General features: G+C 42.8%; 1 protein-coding gene and 1 pseudogene across 5 annotated transcripts; both read left to right on the top strand.

The window, feature by feature from the left end:
* The first annotated feature begins 230 nt into the window (after positions 1-230).
* On the top strand, positions 231-9,342 carry LOC135673690 (cell division control protein 48 homolog E-like; annotated as a pseudogene). The gene is made up of 9 exons (XR_010513418.1): positions 231-372; positions 518-664; positions 1,033-1,282; positions 1,547-2,265; positions 2,368-2,589; positions 2,935-3,006; positions 3,092-3,374; positions 3,460-3,819; positions 4,419-9,342. The product of XR_010513418.1 is annotated as a cell division control protein 48 homolog E-like (transcript).
* Positions 9,343-10,246: 904 nt separating this feature from the next.
* On the top strand, positions 10,247-20,174 carry LOC135673689 (uncharacterized). 4 transcript variants are annotated; one of them, XM_065182892.1, is made up of 10 exons: positions 10,247-10,424; positions 11,813-11,974; positions 15,394-15,589; positions 16,081-16,121; positions 16,332-16,419; positions 16,514-17,158; positions 17,241-17,311; positions 17,656-17,946; positions 18,042-18,098; positions 19,786-20,174. In XM_065182892.1, exons 2-10 carry the CDS (start codon positions 11,855-11,857, stop codon positions 19,981-19,983), a joined length of 1,707 nt encoding a protein of 568 aa, XP_065038964.1. In that variant the 5' UTR covers positions 10,247-10,424; positions 11,813-11,854; the 3' UTR covers positions 19,984-20,174. The 4 variants fall into 4 exon arrangements, with proteins under 4 accessions (XP_065038964.1, XP_065038963.1, XP_065038965.1 ...); XM_065182891.1 differs by having other exon boundaries at positions 17,241-17,335; XM_065182893.1 differs by lacking the exon at positions 19,786-20,174 and adding an exon at positions 19,637-19,770 and having other exon boundaries at positions 17,241-17,335.
* The last annotated feature ends 630 nt before the right edge of the window (positions 20,175-20,804 follow it).

Genomic DNA, 20,804 nt, shown 5'->3' with positions numbered 1-20,804 from the left:
ATTATTATTATCATCAAATTACCCATCTCCCGGTCTAGAAGTTTCCAGAGCTAGCCAGAATCCGCGCTTCGTTCTCCGACCCGACTTGGGGCCCTTTTGCACCCGATCTGCTCTTCTGCTTGAAGATGCGCGAAACCTCGCCCATGTCCGCGTCCGACGGCTCAGGATGCATGGTTGAACGGCGGATCTCAACCGCTTGAGAAAGCAGATCATTCTTCACTGAGCGGTTCGTCGCTCTTCCGCTTCGGCGTCTAAAAAATTGGCCTCCCTTCTCCCGCCTCGTTATCTCGCCTTCTTTCCCATTTATCATCTCGTTCGTTCTTGGACCTCGATCTTAATGGCGAACCCAGGCGGGTCTTCTGCTTCCGATGCGTAAGTTCATTGTTTCTTTTTGTTTTCCGCGTGTATTTCTTGGCGTAGTCGATTGGATTTCTCGAAGGTGTTTTGCATGAATGAGAGGCTGTCATCCGTTTCTCGAGGGTTTCGATTGGATTTCTTAGGGTGGAAATTGATGCAGCAAGGGTAAGAATAACACGGCGATCCTGGAGAAGAAGAAGTCGCCCATTCGTTTGATCGTAGGCGAGGCGATCAATGGTGATAATTCGGTGGTATCGAAGAATCTTGAGAGGATGCAGAAGTTGCAGCTATTTCGTGGTGATATTTCGTATCGTAGTCTTGCTGTCCTACTCAATAGATATAGGATTTGTGTGGTTGCTAAGATAGAGTTACTGTGAAGGGATATGATTGTAACTCAACCCGGCTGACGGCCTTGAAAAAGATTAGGGTTCGAATAGGCAATGTTTGATTATGGTTGCATCTGGTTTTGGCAATTTGTTTTGTTAGTTATAATTTCCGGCTCTTAATTATATGAGCTTCAATTGCAATCACTAAAATTCATTCGTGGATTCATTTTCTTTTTTTCATTTGTTATTCATTTATTTTCTTGAGGGAAATGGGGATTTCCAGAATTCTTTGGAGATCTTAGACTTAGGTTGTGTTCAATTGAAAATTTAGGCTTTTAATCTAAGACAGTCTTTTCAATGTTTTTCTATAGGGAAAAAAGAGGAGGGATACAATTTGCATTGCTCTAGCTGATGATACATGTGATGAACCAAAGATCAAGATGAATAAGGTTGTTAGACTGAATCTCAGAGTGAGGCTGGGAAATATTATCTCAGTCCATCAGTGCCAATATGTAAGTGTGTGAAGTGTGTTCGTATTCTTCCTATTGATGACACAATCTAAGGAGTTACAGAAAACCTCTTTGATGCATATTTGAAGTGTGAGTTTTTTTTCCTTCTATTATTTGATAAATTACACATCACAGCCACATTATGTTGTAGTTAAACATTAATTTTTTTACAATATTTTCACTGCAAATTTGTAGGTTGTTTTAGAATTGCAATTCATTGGAACCACCTGAGTGTCGTTGGCAACTTAAAGAAGTTTCTTGGAGTGAAGTTTGTCCGATCCCTATTAATGGGTTATAATCTGTTTTCATGATTTGTGGTTGCTTTAGCTAACTTATTGACTTGTTTATTTGCAGCATATTTTCTGGAGGCATACGCCCTGTTAGAAAAGGGGATCTTTTCCTTGTCTGAGGAGGTATGAGGAGTATTGAATTTAAAGTTAAGGAAACCGATCCTGCAGAGTATTGTATTGTTGCTGCTGACACAGATTTTCTGTGAGGGGGAACCTGTAAAAAGGGAGTATGAGGACAGACTTGATGAGGTGGGTTATGATGATGTTGGAGGAGCTAGGAAACTAATGGCTCAAATAAGAGAGCTAGTAGAGCTACCTCTTAGACACCCTCAATTGTTCAAGTCAATTGGTGTCAAGCCACCGAAAGGTATTTTGTTTTATGGACCGCCTGGTTCTGGGAAGATGCTGATAGCTAGGGTGGTTGCAAATGAGATGGGAGCCTTTTTCTTCTGCATTAATGGTCCAAAGATCATGGCAAAGCTAGCTGGTGAACATGAGAACAATTTGAGAAGGCTTTTGAAGAAGCAGAGAAAAATGCACCATCAATTATTTCTATCGATGAGATCGATTCCATTGCTCCTAAGAGAGAAAAGACTAATGGATAAGTTGAGAGACGTATAGTGTCTCAATTGCTGACGCTGATGAATGGGCTAAAACAGTATTGATCCAGCTCTTAGAATATTTGGTAGGTTTGTTTGAGAAATTGACATTGGAGTTCCAGATGAAGTAGGTCGCTTGGAGGTTCTTTGAATCCATACTAAGAACATGAAGTTAGCTGAAGATGTAATTGACCATTTCTTATTATTTCTTTTGACCATTATTCTTTTGAATAATAATACATTTTATCTTAATTTTTCATTGATGACAGTATTTCATGTAATGCAGGTTGATTTAGAAGGGATAGCTAAGGACACTCGTGGGTATGTTGGAGCTGACCTTGCCACTTTATGCACTGAGGCAGCTCTCCAGTGTAGACGTGAGAAGATGGGCATAATATATTTAGAGGATGAATCGATTGATGCTGAGATTCTCAACTCAATGGCTGTTACAAACGAACATTTTAAGACTGCTCTTGGATCAAGTAATCCATCTGCACTCCGTGAAACTGTAAGGCCACTTTTTAGTTGTTTTAAGTCTTAAAGACTATATTTTTTCTTGTTCTTTGAGTATGTTAATTCTAGGGTTGATATCTTTTAAGCTGCTGGTTGTTTGAAGGGTTGAGGATGAGAAACCTTGACACTTAGAAATTCTTATTGTAGTTGAAATTTTCAATTAACTTCTACGCATTCAAACATTCAAATTGGTACATAAAGATGTGTGATTTGGCCTGGTATCCAAAGCCCAAAAAGAGCCCTACATGCTCTATGTCATGACAGGCTTATGCAATTAGGGCTGGAATATCTGTTTGTCCTTGAGATATTTTAACTTGAAATGTGATGGTTTCTTTATCAGGTTGTTGAAGTGCCAAATGTTACCTGGTATGATATTGGTGGGTTGGACAATGTTAAGAGGGAGCTGCAAGAGGTAGTTTGGTGAATAAGTTATGGTTTTTGCCTTTGCAAAATGCCTGATGGTGTTGCTTGTCTAACTCTTCTCCTTTTTCTTACAGACTGTGCAATATCTGGTTGAGCATCCTGAGAAGTTTGAAAAGTTTGGGATGTCCCCCTTCAAGGGAGTATTGTTTTATGGACCGCCCGGTCGTGGAAAGACCTTGTTAGCTACGGCCATTGCTAATGAATGCCAAGTGAATTTCATCAGTGTCAAAGGTCCTGAATTATTGACTATGTGGTTTGGTGAGAGTGAAGCAAATGTGTGTGAAATCTTTGACAAGGCTTCGTCAATCTGTGCCCTGTGTTCTCTTTTCTGATGAGCTTGACTCCACTGCAACCCAGGTTATCTATCCATTGTTTCTGTCTAACTTGTGTCATTCACTTGTATTTTCTATTCTTGATCATAATTTTTTCACTGCCACTGCAGAGAGGCAGCACTGTTGGCGATGCAGGAGGTGCTGCTGATAGGGTTCTTAATCAGCTACTGACACAGATGGATGGCATGAATGGCAAGAAAACAGTGTTCATTATTGGGGCAACTAAAATGCCTGACATTATAGATCCTGTTTTGCTTAAGCCAGGCCATCTTGACCAATTGATTTATATACCTTTACCAGATAAGGCCTCTCGATACCAAATATTTAAAGCTTGCTTGAGGAAGTCTTCTGTGTCTAAAGATGTTAACTTGAGGGCTCTTGCCAAGTACACTCAAGGATTTAGTGGTGCAGATATTACAGATATTTGCCAACATGCATGCAATTTTGCCATTAGAGAAAACATTGAAAAGGTAGGCTTTTTTTTTTTTTTGTATTTGTCATTTCCTTTCTGTTTTGACCATGGAATATAATTATTTGTGTGTGATAGATATTTCTGATATTGTATATTAAAAATGACAGCTGCAGCAGTAGCTTTCTTCTGTTATGTGCTCCGGAATCTGATATGTTGCACATCAACTTGATAGTGTACATTCACTTGGCAAAGCATGTGAGAAACAGCATCATTTTAATCTTAGTTCTTTTTTGGTTAAGCAATATATATACATTTTTAATTGTGTGTTTTATGCTTGGTCAAAATATGAGTTGTGTATATTATGTTACATAAGGAGATCACAACTTATTTTAAATCTGTTATGCCTAATTTCCATCAGCATTAGTCTGCGGATTGAAACATGATAATTAGTTGGTGGATTGTTGTGCTGTTTTATATACTTAACCCTTGCTCAAAAACTGGAGATAGAACATGAAAGCCTGCTTCCAGACCTTTTGACAAGGTCAAGAGCTTCTGCCTCCCAAGTGTATTTTGGTTATAGTAGCATTAATTGCTGATGGTACAAAATTTCCATTTCTACTAGACTGAAATTGACCTCTTTGTTATCTTATTATGTAGGATATAGAAAGAGAAAGACGGAAAAGTGAGAATCCAGACGCAATGGAGGAAGATGAGGCTGATGAAGTATCAGAGATCAAAGCTGCTCATTTTGAAGAATCAATGAAGTTTGCTCGTCGGTGTCAGTGTTGCAGACATCCGGAAGTACCAGGCTATTGCACAGACCTTGCAGCAGACATCACACTGTGGCACTATGGAGATCTTTCATGTTTACTAGATCTCATTCGGGACTCAAGAAACGAATTTGATGGTGAAGGCTGGCCTCGCGCGTGGGGCCGACGCGGGCGGGTTGCGCCGTCAGCCGAGGAGTTGACGCAGGCTGGTCGAGCATGGGGCCGAGGCAGCAAGCTGTGCTGTCAACCGAGCAACTGAGGCGGGTTGGCCGCGCGCGTGGGGCCGAGGAGCCGATACCAGCCCTAGAAGTCGCTGCTGCTGATGCAGGTCGGCTGCAGTGGAGCAACCAAAGAGAAGGCTAACGTACCGTCATTCCGGGCCCTCCTTCTAGCGCCAAAATGATGCGGGAGGCATCTATTTAAGCCGTGGCCTCGGGGCCGACGCGGCTCGGTTCGGGGGTCCGGATGTCGGGTCGGCAGGAAGGTCCGTCGCAGCGCTTGGAAGAGTCCGCCCCCTCTGGTACCTGCACAAAGGTTGGGCCGAGGCGCTCGGCCCGACCTCTCCGACGGCCAAGTTAGCGATGTGGAGAGGGTTTTGGAGGAAGAGATGCCTCCATACAAGTGTGGCGTGTCTCTTAGGTGTCCCCCCCTTCCCTTCAAACGAATGAGAGGGTATTTATAGGGGAGTATTCTGCTTCCTGTGCTTGATGTGCCCCTTGCAGGGGGCAGGCTGGTACTCCTGACAGTAGCGATGGCGTAGCGTGTTGGACTTGGCTTTTGCAGGATATTAATGTGCCTCGGTCAGCGTTCTGATCAATTCCGAGGTGCGTGACGTCATTTGGAGCAGCTGACACTGTCTTGAGATTGATTGCCATATTTACCCTTATCATATTCCCTCCCGAAAGGAGCTATGCGTCGGTTGTCACGCAAGGGGAGTCCGATGCATGGCTTCTGTCTTCAGGTGGGCTGGTCGTGCATGGGGTCGAGGCAGCAAGCTGCGCTGTCAGCCGAGCAACTAAGGCGGGTTGGCCGCGCGCGTGGGGTCGAGGAGCCGATACCGGCCTCAGAAGTCGCTACTGCTGGTGTAGGTCGGCTGCAGTGGAGCAACCAAAGAGAAGGCTAACGTACCGTCATTCCGGGCCCTCCTTCTAGCGTCAAAATGATGCGGGAGGCATCTATTTAAGCCGTGGCCTCGGGGCCGACGCGGCTCGGTTCGGGGGTCCGAATGTCGGGTCGGCAAGAAGGTCCGTCGCAGCGCCTGGAAGAGTCCGCCCCCTCTGGTACCTGCACAAAGGTCGGGCCGAGGCGCTCGGCCCGACCTCTCCGACGGCCAAGTTAGCGATGTGGAGAGGGTTTTGGAGGAAGAGATGCCTCCATACAAGTGTGGCGTGTGTCTCTTAGGTGTCCCCTCCTTCCCTTCAAACGAATGAGAGGGTATTTATAGGGGAGTATTCTGCTTCCTGTGCTTGATGTGCCCCTTGCAGGGGGCAGGCTGGTACTCCTGACAGTAGCGATGGCGTAACATTTTGGACTTGGCTTTTGTAGGATATTAATGTGCCTCGGTCAGCGTTCTGATCAATTTCGAGGTGCGTGACGTCATTTGGAGCAGCTGACACTGTCCTGAGACCGATTGCCATATTTACCCTTATCATAAAAATGATGCGGGAGACATCTATTTAAGCCGTGGCCTCGGGGCCGACGCGGCTCGGTTCCGGGGTCCGGATGTCGGGTCGGCAGGAAGGTCCGCCGCAGCGCCTAGAAGAGTCCGCCCCCTCTGGTACCTGCACAAAGGTCGGGTTGAGTTAGCGATGTGGAGAGGGTTTTGGAGGAAGAGATGCCTCCATACAAGTGTGGCGTGTGTCTCTTAGGTGTCCCCCCCTTCCCTTCAAACGAATGAGAGGGTATTTATAGGGGAGTATTCTGCTTCCTGTGCTTGATGTGCCCCTTGCAGGGGGCAGGCTGGTACTCCTGACAGTAGCGATGGCGTAGCGTGTTGGACTTGGCTTTTGCAGGATATTAATGTGCCTCGGTCAGCGTTCTGATCAATTCCGAGGTGCGTGACGTCATTTGGAGCAGCTGACACTGTCCTGAGATTGATTGCCATATTTACCCTTATCATATTCCCCCCCGAAAGGAGCTATGCGTCGGTTGTCACCCAAGGGGAGTCCGATGCATGGCTTCTGTCTTCAGGTGGGCTGGTCGTGCGGACGCAATTTCGGGGAGAATGGAGTCGAGGGGTCGAGGAGCACGACGCAGGCGGGCTAGCCGCGCAGGTGTATCCTGGGTGGCGTAAAGCCGAAGAGCCGAGGAGCACGACGCAGGCGGGCAGACCGCACAGGTGTGTCCTGGGTGGCTTAAAGCCGAAGAGCCTAGGAGCATGACGCAGGCGGGCAGACCGCGCAGGCGTGTTCGCGAGGGCCATGCAGCCGAGTAGCACGACGCAGGCGGGCAGGCCGCGCGGGTGTCTTGGGTCATGGGCAACGTGCGACCGATGAGCACAAGTAGCACGACGCAGGCGGGCTAGCCACGTAGGCGTGGTCGCGAGGGCCATGCGGCTGAGTAGCATGACGTAGGCGGGCTGACCGCGCAGGCGTGGTCGCGAGGGCCATGCGGTCGAGTAGCACGACGCAGGCGGGCAGGCCGCGCAAGTCTGTCTCGGGAGTCGGGGGCCGAGGAGCACGACGCAGGCGGGCAGGCCGCACAGGCGTGGTCTCGGGTATTACGGAGCCGAGGAGCATAAGGCAGGTGGGCAGGTTGGGCCGACGAGTCGCAAGTCGAAGATCGAACTGGAGCGACTCGGGCTATGGTCTGAGCCGGCGAGTCGCAAGTCGGAGATCGAACTGGAGCGACTCGGGCTATGGTCTGGGCCGGCGAGTCGCAAGTCGGTGGTCGAACTGGAGCGACTCGGGCTATGGTTTGGGCCGGCGAGTCGCAAGTCGGTGGTCGAACTGGAGCGACTCGAGCTATGGTTTGGGCCGGCGAGTCGCAAGTCGGTGGTCGAACTGGAACGACTCGGGCTATGGTTTGGGCCGCTGAGTCGCAAGTCGGTGGTCGAATTGGAGCGACTCGGGCTATGCGCCAAGGAGCACGACGCAGGCGGGCAGGCCGCGCGGGTGTCTTGGGTCATGGGCAAAGTGCGACCGATGAGCACATCTCAATCGGGAAGCCGAGTAGAGGTCGTGGTCTCGGACAACGTGCGGGCGAGGAGCACGACCAAGTGGGCAGGCTGCATAGGCGTGTCTCGGGTAATGGGCCGAGCCGGCGAGTCGCAAGTCGGAGGTCGAACTGGAGCGACTCGGGCTATGAGCCAAGCCGACGAGTCGCAAGTCGGTGGTCGAACTGGAGCGACTCGGGCTATGAGCTGAGGAGCATGACATAGGCAGGTAGGCCGCGTGGGCGTGTCTCGATTGACACGCAACCGAGGGGCACAACTTTGTCGGGCAAGCCGATCAGAGGTGGTCTCGGGCAACACGTTGCCGAGGAACTAATGCGGGCTGGCCGCGCATGGGGCCAAGGCAGCAAGCTGCGTTGTCAACCGAGCAACTGAGGCGGGTTGGCCGCGCGCGTGGGACCGAGGGGTCGAGGCGCGTGGGCTGGTCGCGCGCGTGGGGCCGAGGAGCCGAGGCGCGAGGGCTAGTCGCGCCCGTGGGGCCGACGCGGGCGGGTTGCGCCGTCAGCCGAGGAGCTGACGCGGGCTGGCCGCGCTTGGGGCTGAGGCAGCAAGCTGCGCTGTCAACCGAGCAACTGAGGCAGGTTGGCCGCGCGCGTGGGACCGAGGGGTCGAGGCGCGTGGGCTGGCCGTGCGCGTGGGGCCGAGGAGCCGAGGCGCGCGGGCTGGTCGCGCCCGTGGGGCCGACACGGGCGGGTTGCGCCGTCAGCCGAGGAGCTGACGCGGGCTGGCCGCACATGGGGCCGAGGCAGCAAGCTGCGCTGTCAGCCGAGAAACTGAGGCGGGTTGGCCGCGCGCGTGGGACCGAGGGGTCGAGGCGCGTGGGGCCGAGGAGCTAAGGCGCGCGGGTTGGTCGCGCCCGTGGGGTCGACGCGGGCTGGCCGCACATGGGGCCGAGGCGGGAGGCATCTATTTAAGCCGTGGCCTCGGGGCCGACGCGGCTCGGTTCGGGGGTCCGGATGTCGGGTCGGCAAGAAGGTTCGCCGCAGCGCCTGGAAGAGTCCGCCCCCTCTGGTACCTGCACAAAGGTCGGGCCGAGTGCCCTCGGCCCGACCTTTCCGACGGCCAAGTTAGCGATGTGGAGAGAGTTTTGGAGGAAGAGATGCCTCCATACAAGTGTGGCGTGTGTCTCTTAGGTGTCCCCCCCTTCCTTTCAAACGAATGAGAGGGTATTTATAGGGGAGTATTCTGCTTCCATTGCTTGATGTACCCCTTGCAGGGGCAGGCTGGTACTCCTGACAGTAGCGATGGCGTAGCGTGTTGGACTTGACTTTTGCAGGATATTAATGTGTCTCGGTCAGCGTTATGATCAATTCCGAGGTGCGTGACGTCATTTGGAACAGCTAACACTGTCCTTAGACTGATTGCCATATTTACCCTTATCAGTTACCATGTCCAAGGTAAATCTTTTCAGCTCTGTTCCAAATTATCGCTTTCATATATCAAGCTAAACCTTTTTGACTGGATATTAAAGTCCAGTCACACGTAAATAAAATACTAGAAAGCGACAGGTTTCCTGCATTCTTCAATGCAAGATGTACTTGTGTGTCTCAAGGTTGTTGCTATTGTTTCGGGTGTTTGCTAAGATAGCTGGTTAGGAATGTCACTTACAGGTATGTATCTGAAAACCCAGGTTGCTTAAATGGAGGCCAATCGGTTGATTTCGCACAGCTGTACTTGCAGGTGGGTCGCCACAGATGCATATCATTTACAAATGATGATAAATTTGAATTTTTATACAAATACCTGTCCTGTTTGGTTAAATCATATTAAATTGATCAAATCTAGGAGTATTAGCAAGCATAACTACTAGAACTGGATCGGATTGGCCAGAAGAAAATTATGAATCGGTTCCGAGATAGGTCTGATCTTTTATGAAGTGTAAGAATTTATGGGGTTAAACAATGGGTAAAATTTTCGAGATATTAAAAAGACTGATTAACATACCTTTGAAATCACGTTTAATCGGAAAAGAATATGCTTGACGAATATTAAAAATTAAAATATCCTTACAGTCTTTTGCTTTCTCAATCACATAGTTCGATGTGAGGAAGATGGCATCGATGTCAAACGAAAACCCCAAAGAATCGACAATAGATATAAACAGGTTAGAAGAGAAACATGGAGGAGCAGAAGTAGAACAAAAGGGATAAAAAGAAGAAAAACAAGAGAGAAGATAGCAGGTGAGGAAAAAGAGAGAACATGATATAATATGTTATTATGTGTTTTATATAATTTGTTCGATCGATTGATTCATCAAACCAACTAATGCCTCGATGTATCAAAACTTAGTCGAATGGATGATAGTTTAGTTATGATAATTAGGCAAATAAACATTAAAAAAATTAGCAAATATTTTCCCCCCTCAAGAAAAACCGCCGCCTCACGCCCCCTGTCGCACGTGACATCGAACCGGCGACCGTCGTCGCCAGCGTATCACTACCGTCTACCCCACGTGGGCCCCCCGAAAAGGGATTGCCGTCCACGTGCCACCATGCTTCCTTTGTGCCTCTCGGACCCCAGTCCCATAATTCCAATCCGCCTTTCCCCCAGCCCCCTCGAGTCCGTTGCCGAAGCTAAGCAAAGCAAAGCAAACGCAGCGCAGAGCAGAGCAAAGGCGAACGCCGAGCGTGCTCCTTCTGCGTCTTCGTCCTCTCCCTCTCGCCTCCGTCGCTTCGCTCGGTTCCCTCGTCGGTCCTCCGCTTCCATCGCAAGTACCTCGAGGTGAGCCGGCCTTGGTTCCTCTTTCTTCCATTTTTGTCCTGCTCATGTTTTGTTCTTTTCTTTGAGAATGTTGTGGGGTTGGATGTCATGCTTTTGTAATGCTCGTTCTTTTTCGTGGTCGAATGTGTTTGATCATTGATTTGGAGGAAATAGTGGTTCAGATATTCTACATGAAAGAATGAAATATGTCGTGATGATTCTTTAATGCTTACCTCTTTTCGTTTCCAGAAACGGGGATGTTCTTCATCAGATATGTTATTGGAATATAAGTGGAACTAATACTGATTAGGCTCTTAGAGGGTGGTAGCTTAGAAGGTGGAATATGTTGAATTCTGGTGCATATGGTCGTCTCATGTAGGTGTGTCCACTAGTCCTCTGTTGTGACTGGGTATTGGAGTAGTCTATCTTTGATTAATTTACTCAGTTCGCGTATTTTGTGTGATAAGCTACTGCTCTGTCAAGCTCAACAGGAAGCTATCATGGAATGTCTTTACTACTTACAAATTTATTCTTGGTTATCGTAATTCTTCTAATTCATCCATCCATATAACTGATGCATTAATATGACAAAATTTCTCTTAGTTATTTTAATTTTTTAATTTATCTAGATAACTGATGCATTAACATGACAAGTATGAACCAGTGGCTCAGAAAATATTTAGTACATCTATCCAACCTTTGAAGACCGATTCAACTTTTCTCTTGCTTCTAATGTGAAACTGAACTTTGTGTATTACAGTCCATGATGTGTCTTTAGTTGGTCCTTTCCTACTAAACTATGATGTGCCTTTAGTCGGTCCTTTCCTACTTAAACTCATCACGATACCCACCATATCTAATATTAGGCTTTCCTTATACCAATTGCCATGATTTGATTGAATGGGATAATTGACACATTGTCTTGGTCTTATAACTATGTGATCCAAAATGCTTAATCTGTCTGTGTTAATGATGGTACACTCATGCAGTACTTATATACCAACTCATGTTTCTCCCACTTTCGATATGAAACTAAACTAGGGGTGTTTATACTTCATTCAGTTGGAATTAAGACATAGATGAGAATATCAAAATTGAGTCATGATAGACTAAACGGGGATGTTCTCCTCATTATACCCATGAAGACATTTGATCTATCCAGGCTTTTAAGCTTATTGCTGTGATTTTAGCTCTCAAACTGATTTAGTCTGTTTACTTGACCAAATCTAGACCCATTGCCGCCACTAGCTCCCGAGGTTTACATGTGGACATGTTTGCTTATGGGATATGTGTCCTAAAAACATTACAATGATTCTGAGTGTTGTATAAGCAAAATTACCTATTTCTACATGTGGTAGTTATGATGAAAAGTTTAGCTGTTAGAGTGATTTCTCTTTTTAATTTTGCAGTTTATTAGGATTGGTGGAACTACTAATTGCACTTCCATATTTATGGAAATTGTGGAAGTTGTGCATGATGATTGCAAGGATGGCATGGTGAAATGTGCCATAGAAAATGGGTGGGTGAAGCCAAGCATGTGCCAAAATAACTTCACTTGTAAGCCTGTTCAGGTTTGTAAGTGTCCTTGAAACCAATAAGGAATGTTTCATTTCTTCTATCTACTTATTGTCTCCCTCTTGTCTTATTGTTTCTGTGATTTTAAATCTTAATCTTAGGTCTCATCTGACATTCTTCTCGTATATTTTGTCAAGATTTTTAAATGCATAGATGGAGATCTATTAACCTTTTTGTTAAAGGTTTGTATACTTAAATCCAATGTATGCAATTTCGAATAATACCACTCGATACGGGTGGTACATACCGGTTCGTCAGCTTACCGATACACAGACCGCCCGTTACCGAGCGGAACGAAAAAAAAAAAAAAAAAAAAAATATATATATATATATATATATATATATATATATACGAGGCGATGCGACGTCGTCTTTTATAAAAATATTATATATATATATATATATATATATATATACGAGGCGACGTCGCGTCGCCTCGACGATGTCGCCCCGCGTGGGAGAAGGAAAAGGCGACGTCGCCTTTATATATATATATATATATTTACCGAACGGTTTACCGCTCGGTATACAGTTTCGTACCGTATCGAGCGAACGTCGAAACTCCAGTACGGTACGAAATTGCATACCTTGCTTAAATCTCTTTGGGACACTTGGTTGGATTGAGAGATGACTATGATTGTGTATGAATCACCAATGGCAACTAAGCTGTAAAGTGGGAACCTTTGGCATTGACTATAATTCCAAAATTCATCTAGTCTTAGAATGAAATGGCGAATGCAAAAATGTGAATTGTATGCATAATATTTTTGTTGTGTAACAATTAGCAAAAACCAAGGAGTCAATGTGAACAAATAATATCTTGCATTTTCCTAAGAGGCAAATGGTGTATTGCTATTCTGCATGACTAGTTGCCCTAAGCTAGGTGCTTTACTTCTTAGTTTGAGCTTGTGGAGGGCTGTTGCAGGCCAGGTTGACTGAAAAACTGACTGGTTGTCCTAAGGTAGGTGCTTTAGTTCTTAGTTTGAGCTTGCTATTTTTAATCATTACAGAGGGCTGGTGCAGGCCAGGTTGAGTGAAAAACTGACTGGTTGTCCTAAGGAAGGTGCTTTAGTTCTTAGTTTGAGCTTGCTTTTTTAAAAATCATTTCAGAGGGCTGGTGCAAGCCAGGTTGAGTGAAAAACCGCCCCAGCCTCACCACTTGTAAATCCCATCCCATCTTTGTGGATTCCAACCTGGGTTAATGAACATGATGTCATCTCCGATCCATACAAAAATTGATAGTATTAATTTTTTGCCTGCCCAAATGTGGAAATATATTTAGTATATATATATTGTTTATAATAGTAATATAAAAGGAAAAGTAGTTTATATAATTCTACTAGGATGGCTTTTTTATGTGAGATAGGGAGGGCAAGGATCAGGCACATTGGGTTTGGGGAGTTTAATGATTTTGTTCCAGTCTCGAGTAGACTCACCTTTGGAAAATTATGTTCTGATTTCACTGTCATCCCTCTCAAAGTTAAACAAATAAGACCTGATGCATTTCAGATCTGGGCTGAAATTGCAACTTCTAATTTACCCAATTGAGTTCATATACTTGAGACCAACTTGAAAATTGACATCTCCAATACACACCTAATTGAACTCCCGAAAAAAATTATTATGTCAATAAGTTTCCACTTGTTTGATTTATTCTGTTTGCTTGTTTCAATGTTCTCTTGCTTTCAGAAATAGCTGACGTCTTGGTTGGGAGTCAACTAGGAATATTTTGATTACTGCACTATATATTATTGTGAGAATTTCTAAATAATAAAATTATAGTTGTTAACCCTTTCGTAGCTGGACTGGTTTATTCAAGTTGCCTTGCCCCCCTTAGAACTTGATTTGAATCTCATTTCCTATATTGGGATCATAGGAACTTGTATCTGTGATTGCTAGTTGGCTTGCCCACTGTAGAACTCGGGGTGACACTCATTGCTAAATTGGAATCCTGGGAGTTTGTGTGTATGATTCTTTCTATGACCACTTCCTTGCACCTGGTCTTACACTTGCCTTTACTGCTATATGTTTTGCTAATAAACTTCAAATCTAGAGATTTAATAGTAGTCATGTGAATGATATCTCTTATTATTTCTCAAAAAAGCCCAACACTTGATAGCGCTTATTGATTTTGGAATCTTATATTTGTTGGGGAGAGGAGAATTCCAAAAACTAAAAGAAATTGTAGAGATCAACAATCAAGAATATACCAGAAAGTTGATGTAAGATTGAATATGGTTTGGTAACTCCTGTCTACATCCATGGAGAAAAACTAAATTATTCACCATGTGAGATCAATTACAAAACCTTGAGTTACCCATGCTCAAGCACAAATTTCCTTGTAGACCCTCTTGCATAAAACCTCGAAGAATTTGCACATTTTCTCTTATCTGAAAACTCTAGAGAGTACTATCTTTAGATATCCTAGATAAACCTAAGAGTACTAAAAGTATTCCTCACATCTTGCTCTTCTCCCGCTAAAACCTAAAGATACATGAGATATTTATAGAAGAACCAAACCCTAAGTAAATGGTTTTCTTTTTTCACGGGAACGCCTTCTTGTACTAGGATTCCTTATCTCATTGGGATACTGGCTTTGGGAATCATAAAATACTTGTCAATCCCAACCATCTCTCTCTTGGTGAGTATTTTGTTTACTTTTGTGCCTTGTGAAGAGAATATACTTTTGCTCCATGCCCCTTTCAATCTTTGTCGTTCATCTTTATTGAATCTCTGACCACCGGATCTTTTTGGCTCTAAAACCACTTGTTGGGGAGGGAGTGGAGAATTCTGAAAACCAAACCAAATTGTATAGATCAACAATCAAGAAGATACCAGAAGGCAAGCGCAAGATTTAACGTGGTTCAACAATTCCCGCTTACATCCACCATGTGAAATCAATTACAAGACCTTAGTCTTTCTCCACTCAAGCATATATTTCTTTGCAGACCCTCTCACATAAACCCTTGAAGAATTTATATTTTTTCTCTTGTCCTCTCTAGAAACTCTAGAGTACCCTCTCTAGATGCCCTAGAAAAATCTAAGAATTCTAAAAGTATTCGTATCCTACTCCCCACTCCCCCTTTAAACTAAAACATAGAGATACATGATATATTTATAAAAGAACCAAACCCTAATTAGTAGGGTTCCCTTCCTTCACGAGAACTCTTTCTTGTACAGGAATTCCTTATCCCACTGGGACACTGGCTCCACGAATCCAAGTGCTTACCAATCCCAACAATATCTATATCTAGCATTTACTCGAAATTAGAGAATTTTCTCGTGTATTTTTATGAAAGCACAGCTAAGAATGATATGTTGATACTAGGTTTAGTATGATCTTTTGTCCTTCTTAAATTCTGAACTTGTAATCAACCAGGTTGTAATTATTTTTTCCATCTTGAATCTATTACAGGATGAAATTCATGGTGTACTTTTTCCTGCCTCAGAAGATGAAGCAATGGAGGTTGAGCATTTACTTTTGGAGCCACAAATTGAAAAAGATTTAAGCAACAATATCATGCTTATGGGCTCAGAGCATTCTAAAGAGTGCCTAGCTATCGAAGATTTTACATTTGCAGTTGATTACACAGATTGTAAAGCAGATTTTGGTATGATTATTGCTAGATGTGTTAAAAGTTTATTTATCTCCTATTTTATGTTTTGATGGAGTGATTTTTTTTTGTGATTGCTAAAATTTTTATTAAATAGTAGTCTTTTTTTCAGTTTGTTCTATATTTGTGTGTGTGTTTGTAAATTATTATGTTTTCCTGTAATCATGTGACTTCATGTGGTTTTTATATGTGGTTTCTTAGCTTTGAGTTGCTGCGTAGATGCAAGTAACTTTTCATCTTATATTCTGCTCTAAATTGCCTTTGCCTTTTAATTTTGTTTCTTTTTTACATGATGTCGGCAATCTCTTCATTGCACAGTGACAATTTGCAACAAGAATCTGTGCCTCCTCCAACTTCACGGTTTTAATTATCAATGCTTTAAGGATGAAACACTCGAATAAAGTCCCTTCTGCTGTTTATTCTCTTCTCTAGTTTCGTTATATGTGTATTGATGTATGTGTACGTACTTATATGCAATTTCCTTGCAGGAAAAATTTATTCTGATGCTGCACTGATTCAGAAACATGAGGTGAAGTGTTCAGTGTTCATCCTAGCTCAAGATGTTTACACTTGAGACTATTTTCTTGAATAAAGATTAAGAATTGTGGGAGATGAAGTGCAAATACCTTTTGTTTGTATTAGTTTGCAATCTTGGGTTTTGCTCTACTTTAATTGTTCCAGGAATCTTTGCACTTGTACATTTTAAATTTTGTGATACATGGTAGTGTGTTTTTTGCAGTTTGTTGATAGCATGCTCCAGGGAGTTAATGAAGGGAATCTTCATGGACAAAGCAATTTCTGCAGCATCTGTCCTGAACTTTTTTGGGGTACCTCTCTTTTGGTACATTTCTTGTTATATTGGAGCTCTTAAATTAGGCTGCTGCTTATAATTTCCCCCCTTATCTTTTTTTGTTTATTCAGATAATGACTGTGCAGAAAGCCTTGAGGTTAAATGTGCTTCCCAGAACACATCATGTATTAGAAATTTCAGATCAGATTTGCAAACCAAAAGCATTGGAATACATAGTGATGCTGGAGAATTCTCAGACTTGTCAAATGCTCTTAATTCTCCATATGATGCTGCTACACCTGATCGAGATGCATTTTTGTTCGATGATGTAAGCACCGATCAACTTCCTGATGTGTTCAGAAGCACATTGGGATGGGATACATCAGTGGAGGACAAGCAGTCTCTGGAGCATCATATACTCTTTGAATTGCAGAACCTGACTGAAATTAACAAATTTTCCAGTCCCTCGCAATGCAGCTCTATGCCAAATGAGATTGATGATGAAACAATATGGATTCCAAAAAATCTTTTTGAAGAAGTGTCTAGTCCATTCGGAAGTATATTTGATACCACCAAACTGGTGGTTGGAATAGGTGCTGAGAAGCCAGTGCAGTGTGGTAGGGATGTTCGAGTGGGAAATTTTTCTGAGGCACACAAGACTCATTTGGGAGATGAAGACAGTGCAGTTATAACAAATAAGAGATTACGCAAACCTACTCGAAGATATATTGAAGAAACATCAGATTTGAAATCCAGATGCTGCAGAGAAACTAGAGGTAAAATTTCTTGTGCTAGAACAGTTGATCATTTATTGGTAGAAACTGGTAGGACAATGGTTTGACCAAGAGTCCGATGCAGGTTTAGTTATTCAGAAACAAAGAGGTCTGCATGCCTCCAGAGTTCAGCGTCGGAAAAATGCTGCAGTTATGGTGAGATATCCTTTCCATGAAGTGGTAAATTCTCTGCCGAGTCTTCCTGCATTACTAGTGATTCTCTTGAACTCATGGTTTGCAGTATGCTTCATTTCATTGCAGTTATTTTCTGAAGCTTTTAGTTAAGCACAAAATTTACTAATCATTATATTCAATGTATATTACCATGTAGCATTTGAAGATCCCAAGACCCCAACCTTTTTTGAATTGCATATATATGCACTGGAAGATATGCAATGTCATATATTTGGGGTCTCAGAAATCAAAACATTTGTTTGTCACGTACCTTTGTTATTTGTAGCTTTTTATTTTATGGCCACTAATCAGAACCTTCCATCCAGGGAAATGAGACTATAATAAGCAAGGATGAATTCTTAACTGCCGATGAATCTAGAGCAACATATGCTTTAAGGTTTCCAAAGTCTGAGTTACGAAATAATGCATCAGAAGACTGGACCAGAACAGTTAGAAATGAGAAAAGTGGGATTAGAAGGAAACATCATAGACTTTGGACACTTCCAGAAGTGATGAAGCTCATTGAAGGTGTCTCCCATTATGGAGTTGGCAGATGGACTGATATCAAGAGGCTCTTATTCGCAACATCTGCTTTCCGCACGTCTGTGGATCTCAAGGTCCTTATGAATCATATGATCAATTCTTCTTAATGAAAAGTTTTTGTTGATTAAAAGAAAATCTTTGTTGATTTTAGAATTGCTTCACTTTACAGGATAAATGGAGAAACCTTTTGAGAGCTAGTGCTGCTCAGTTACATGACAGAAAGCAGGTAAGAGTTGTGTTTTTTATTCCAATGTCTGAGAAGAGATCTAAAACTATGCTTTATGACATAAATGTTCCTTGCTTATAAGAGGTGCTTAACTTCTCTCTTTGCGTGTCTTCTGCAACTATAGAGACTTATGATTTACATAGACGAGGGATCAAAGTTGTTTGGTCTCTGTGAACTATCTGGTTGGAAATAAATAAGCAGTTAGTAAACTGAATTAAGTACTAAAAGGGTAATTATGAACATCTATTAGTTAATTGTACTTGTGTTCTTGGAGAGAGGATGATAGCATGGCTTGCTAAAAGCATGTTTTGCAGTTAGATTATGTACATTGATGCAAGTTCAGAGTCTGCAAGATTGGGATAAAAGATCACCTAGGGATTAATATGGTTGGGATTGAGATTGACAGTATCAGGTCAATGAAAAAATAATTTGAAAATTTTAAGATATAAATTATCATAGAAGTAAAACACTTGGAAAAATAAAAAAAAGAACAGAATTTAAGAAAAAAATGACAGTATTATATTGTAAAAAATACTTTTACTTTCATGTTAAGATGTTAAACTTTTCACAGAGAATTATGATACTAAAATGTAAAAGATATGATTTATGTACAAGTAACAGTTAGAATAGTTGGAACAGTTCATTAAAAAAACCTTTGATAGATGTAGTAGAAAAATGTTAAATGTATCATACAAAGATATTATTAGATCATAACAACTGTAACATGTTAAGTGTAATTCTGGAGGCACTCACTCTATAAGAATTATAACCTGGTATATTGCAATTGTAAAATCATAACAGTGTATGCATATTGAAAGCTGTTCTTTTACAATCGCATCTTGCTCCCATGTGGCCAATCCTAAAGAGATGGGTAGATTCTGTTTGTTATTTTCATTTATACTCTTGAGGAAGATGATTGTTGTACATGTTCCTCGAACTTTCTTGCTTCATTCAGTTTATTGTCTAAGCATTATTTTCACTTTTATAGTTGCTTTAGGTAGAAGGAATAATATTCTTGCACTAAGCACCTATTGGTGGTTCGAGTAGAAGGCCTGTATCTTAACATTGAGCTTATATTGATAACCTGAGCTTTATTATGCTTACAGCTGAGTATCTGTATCTGTCTCTATATTTCAATACTGTGTATAAGTTTCTTTCTGAGATGGTCCTATTTGCATAGATCCTGAATTCACAATTATTTGTCATTGCATATATGTAAGGGATACATTCATGATCTATAATACGAACCCCAAAAGTGTTGATGCAGACACTTGTTTGCTCATGTTTTGTTCAATCATTTGTCAGTGTTACACTGTCCAGTTGCATTTTATCCCCAATGACTAGTCACTTTGGAGGTGTCCGATATTTGTTGATGGAAACTTGTTTGTCTATATTCGTCAAAGCATTGCAAAATTTCTTGCGAGTTCTTAAATTTATTCTTTACGTTCTGGGCATCAATTTGTTTATAATCATTTTGTGCTTTGGTGTTAATAAATTATATGTCGTCTGACACTATTATGTATGCTGTCATTGTTAAGCATTTGAATCAGGTGGAAAATTTTCATGAACGTAATTACTGGTGAAGTAGATCATTATTCTGAATTGGTTCGAGAATGTGATCAATTTGCTACAGTTTTGTGGAGGTTTTGATATCATTAGAGATATCCTTAACACAGTATCTTTCTAGGTTGGGCCACACAAGAAACATGTGACACTCCCCATACCACAATATGTTATGCGACGCATTAGGGAGTTATCTGCCATTCATCCGTACCCAAGGGAGCGAAAGCCAAGAGCACAGCTGATTTCAAGCAATCCAGTCTTCAGCCGCAGCAATGACAATTCCAGTAGCGGCGGCGACGATGAACTCACAGAAGAAACATAGTCTCACATAGCAGAGACACAAGTGGCTGTCTCTTTTTTGTTTCTTGCTTACCGAAAATTTACCTTCACTTTCAACATAATACATATTGCCAACTTTGTACAAGTAATGTTCTTCAATCGATCGGAGTGCAATGGGAATAGAAATGCTCCTCAAAATTGGTGGAGGAGACCGAGGGTTTCGGTTTTCTTTTAGTGCTTACAATAACCATGTCCTCCACAGCATGCTGTGACTCGCAAACGAATCGATTGACCGATCCTGCTGCCAACATGCAATGTTAATGCAATCGTGGTACATTAGCTTTCGGTGTTTTTGTTGTTTACAACATGCAGTGTTAATGCAATTGCAACGCAGCAGCTTTTGGGGTTCGCAAGGCGATGCCAACAACGGAGTAATTCTATTACGAGTCTAAAAGGTTTCAATATCATGAGAGGCTTCGAAGACTTGCAAACACATTCAAGATTTAATATCCCTTCATTATTACTACTCTTAAAAGATATACACATTAACAGACTCAGAAGATTAAGATAGATGTGGTACATGCCACATGGGTAAATGCCCATTACAAGTCTCGTCGACGTTGATGTCGAATGGTAGGGGCTTCAAAGAGCCATCCTCTAAATCATATACCCCCGATATAATATATTCATTCAAAGTATACCGAGGATAGATATAGACAGTGTCATGTTTTCCACGAGGGTATAGGGTAGTTGTGCACGAGATGGAGCGACAAGTATTACCTATGAAAAGTATGTGCTCACCTAAGCTCTTCGCCTCCTCTAACAACATAAGTCGATGATTCAACTTAGAGATATGAATCCTTT

Source organism: Musa acuminata, chromosome BXJ1-5 (genome assembly GCF_036884655.1).
Source record: "Musa acuminata AAA Group cultivar baxijiao chromosome BXJ1-5, Cavendish_Baxijiao_AAA, whole genome shotgun sequence".
NCBI lineage: Eukaryota > Viridiplantae > Streptophyta > Magnoliopsida > Zingiberales > Musaceae > Musa > Musa acuminata.
Note: the sequence above shows the minus strand (reverse complement) of the source record. Positions and strands in the feature narration are given on the sequence as shown.

Excerpts from the sequence above, each read along its gene's own strand:
- LOC135673689 (XM_065182891.1), top strand. The coding sequence starts at position 11,855 with ATGGAAATTGTGGAAGTTGTGCATGATGATTGCAAGGATGGCATGGTG. Across the intron at positions 11,975-15,393 it reads TCACTTGTAAGCCTGTTCAG|GATGAAATTCATGGTGTACT; the intron begins GTTTGTAAGTGT and ends AATCTATTACAG. Across the intron at positions 16,420-16,513 it reads CTGTCCTGAACTTTTTTGGG|ATAATGACTGTGCAGAAAGC; the intron begins GTACCTCTCTTT and ends TTGTTTATTCAG.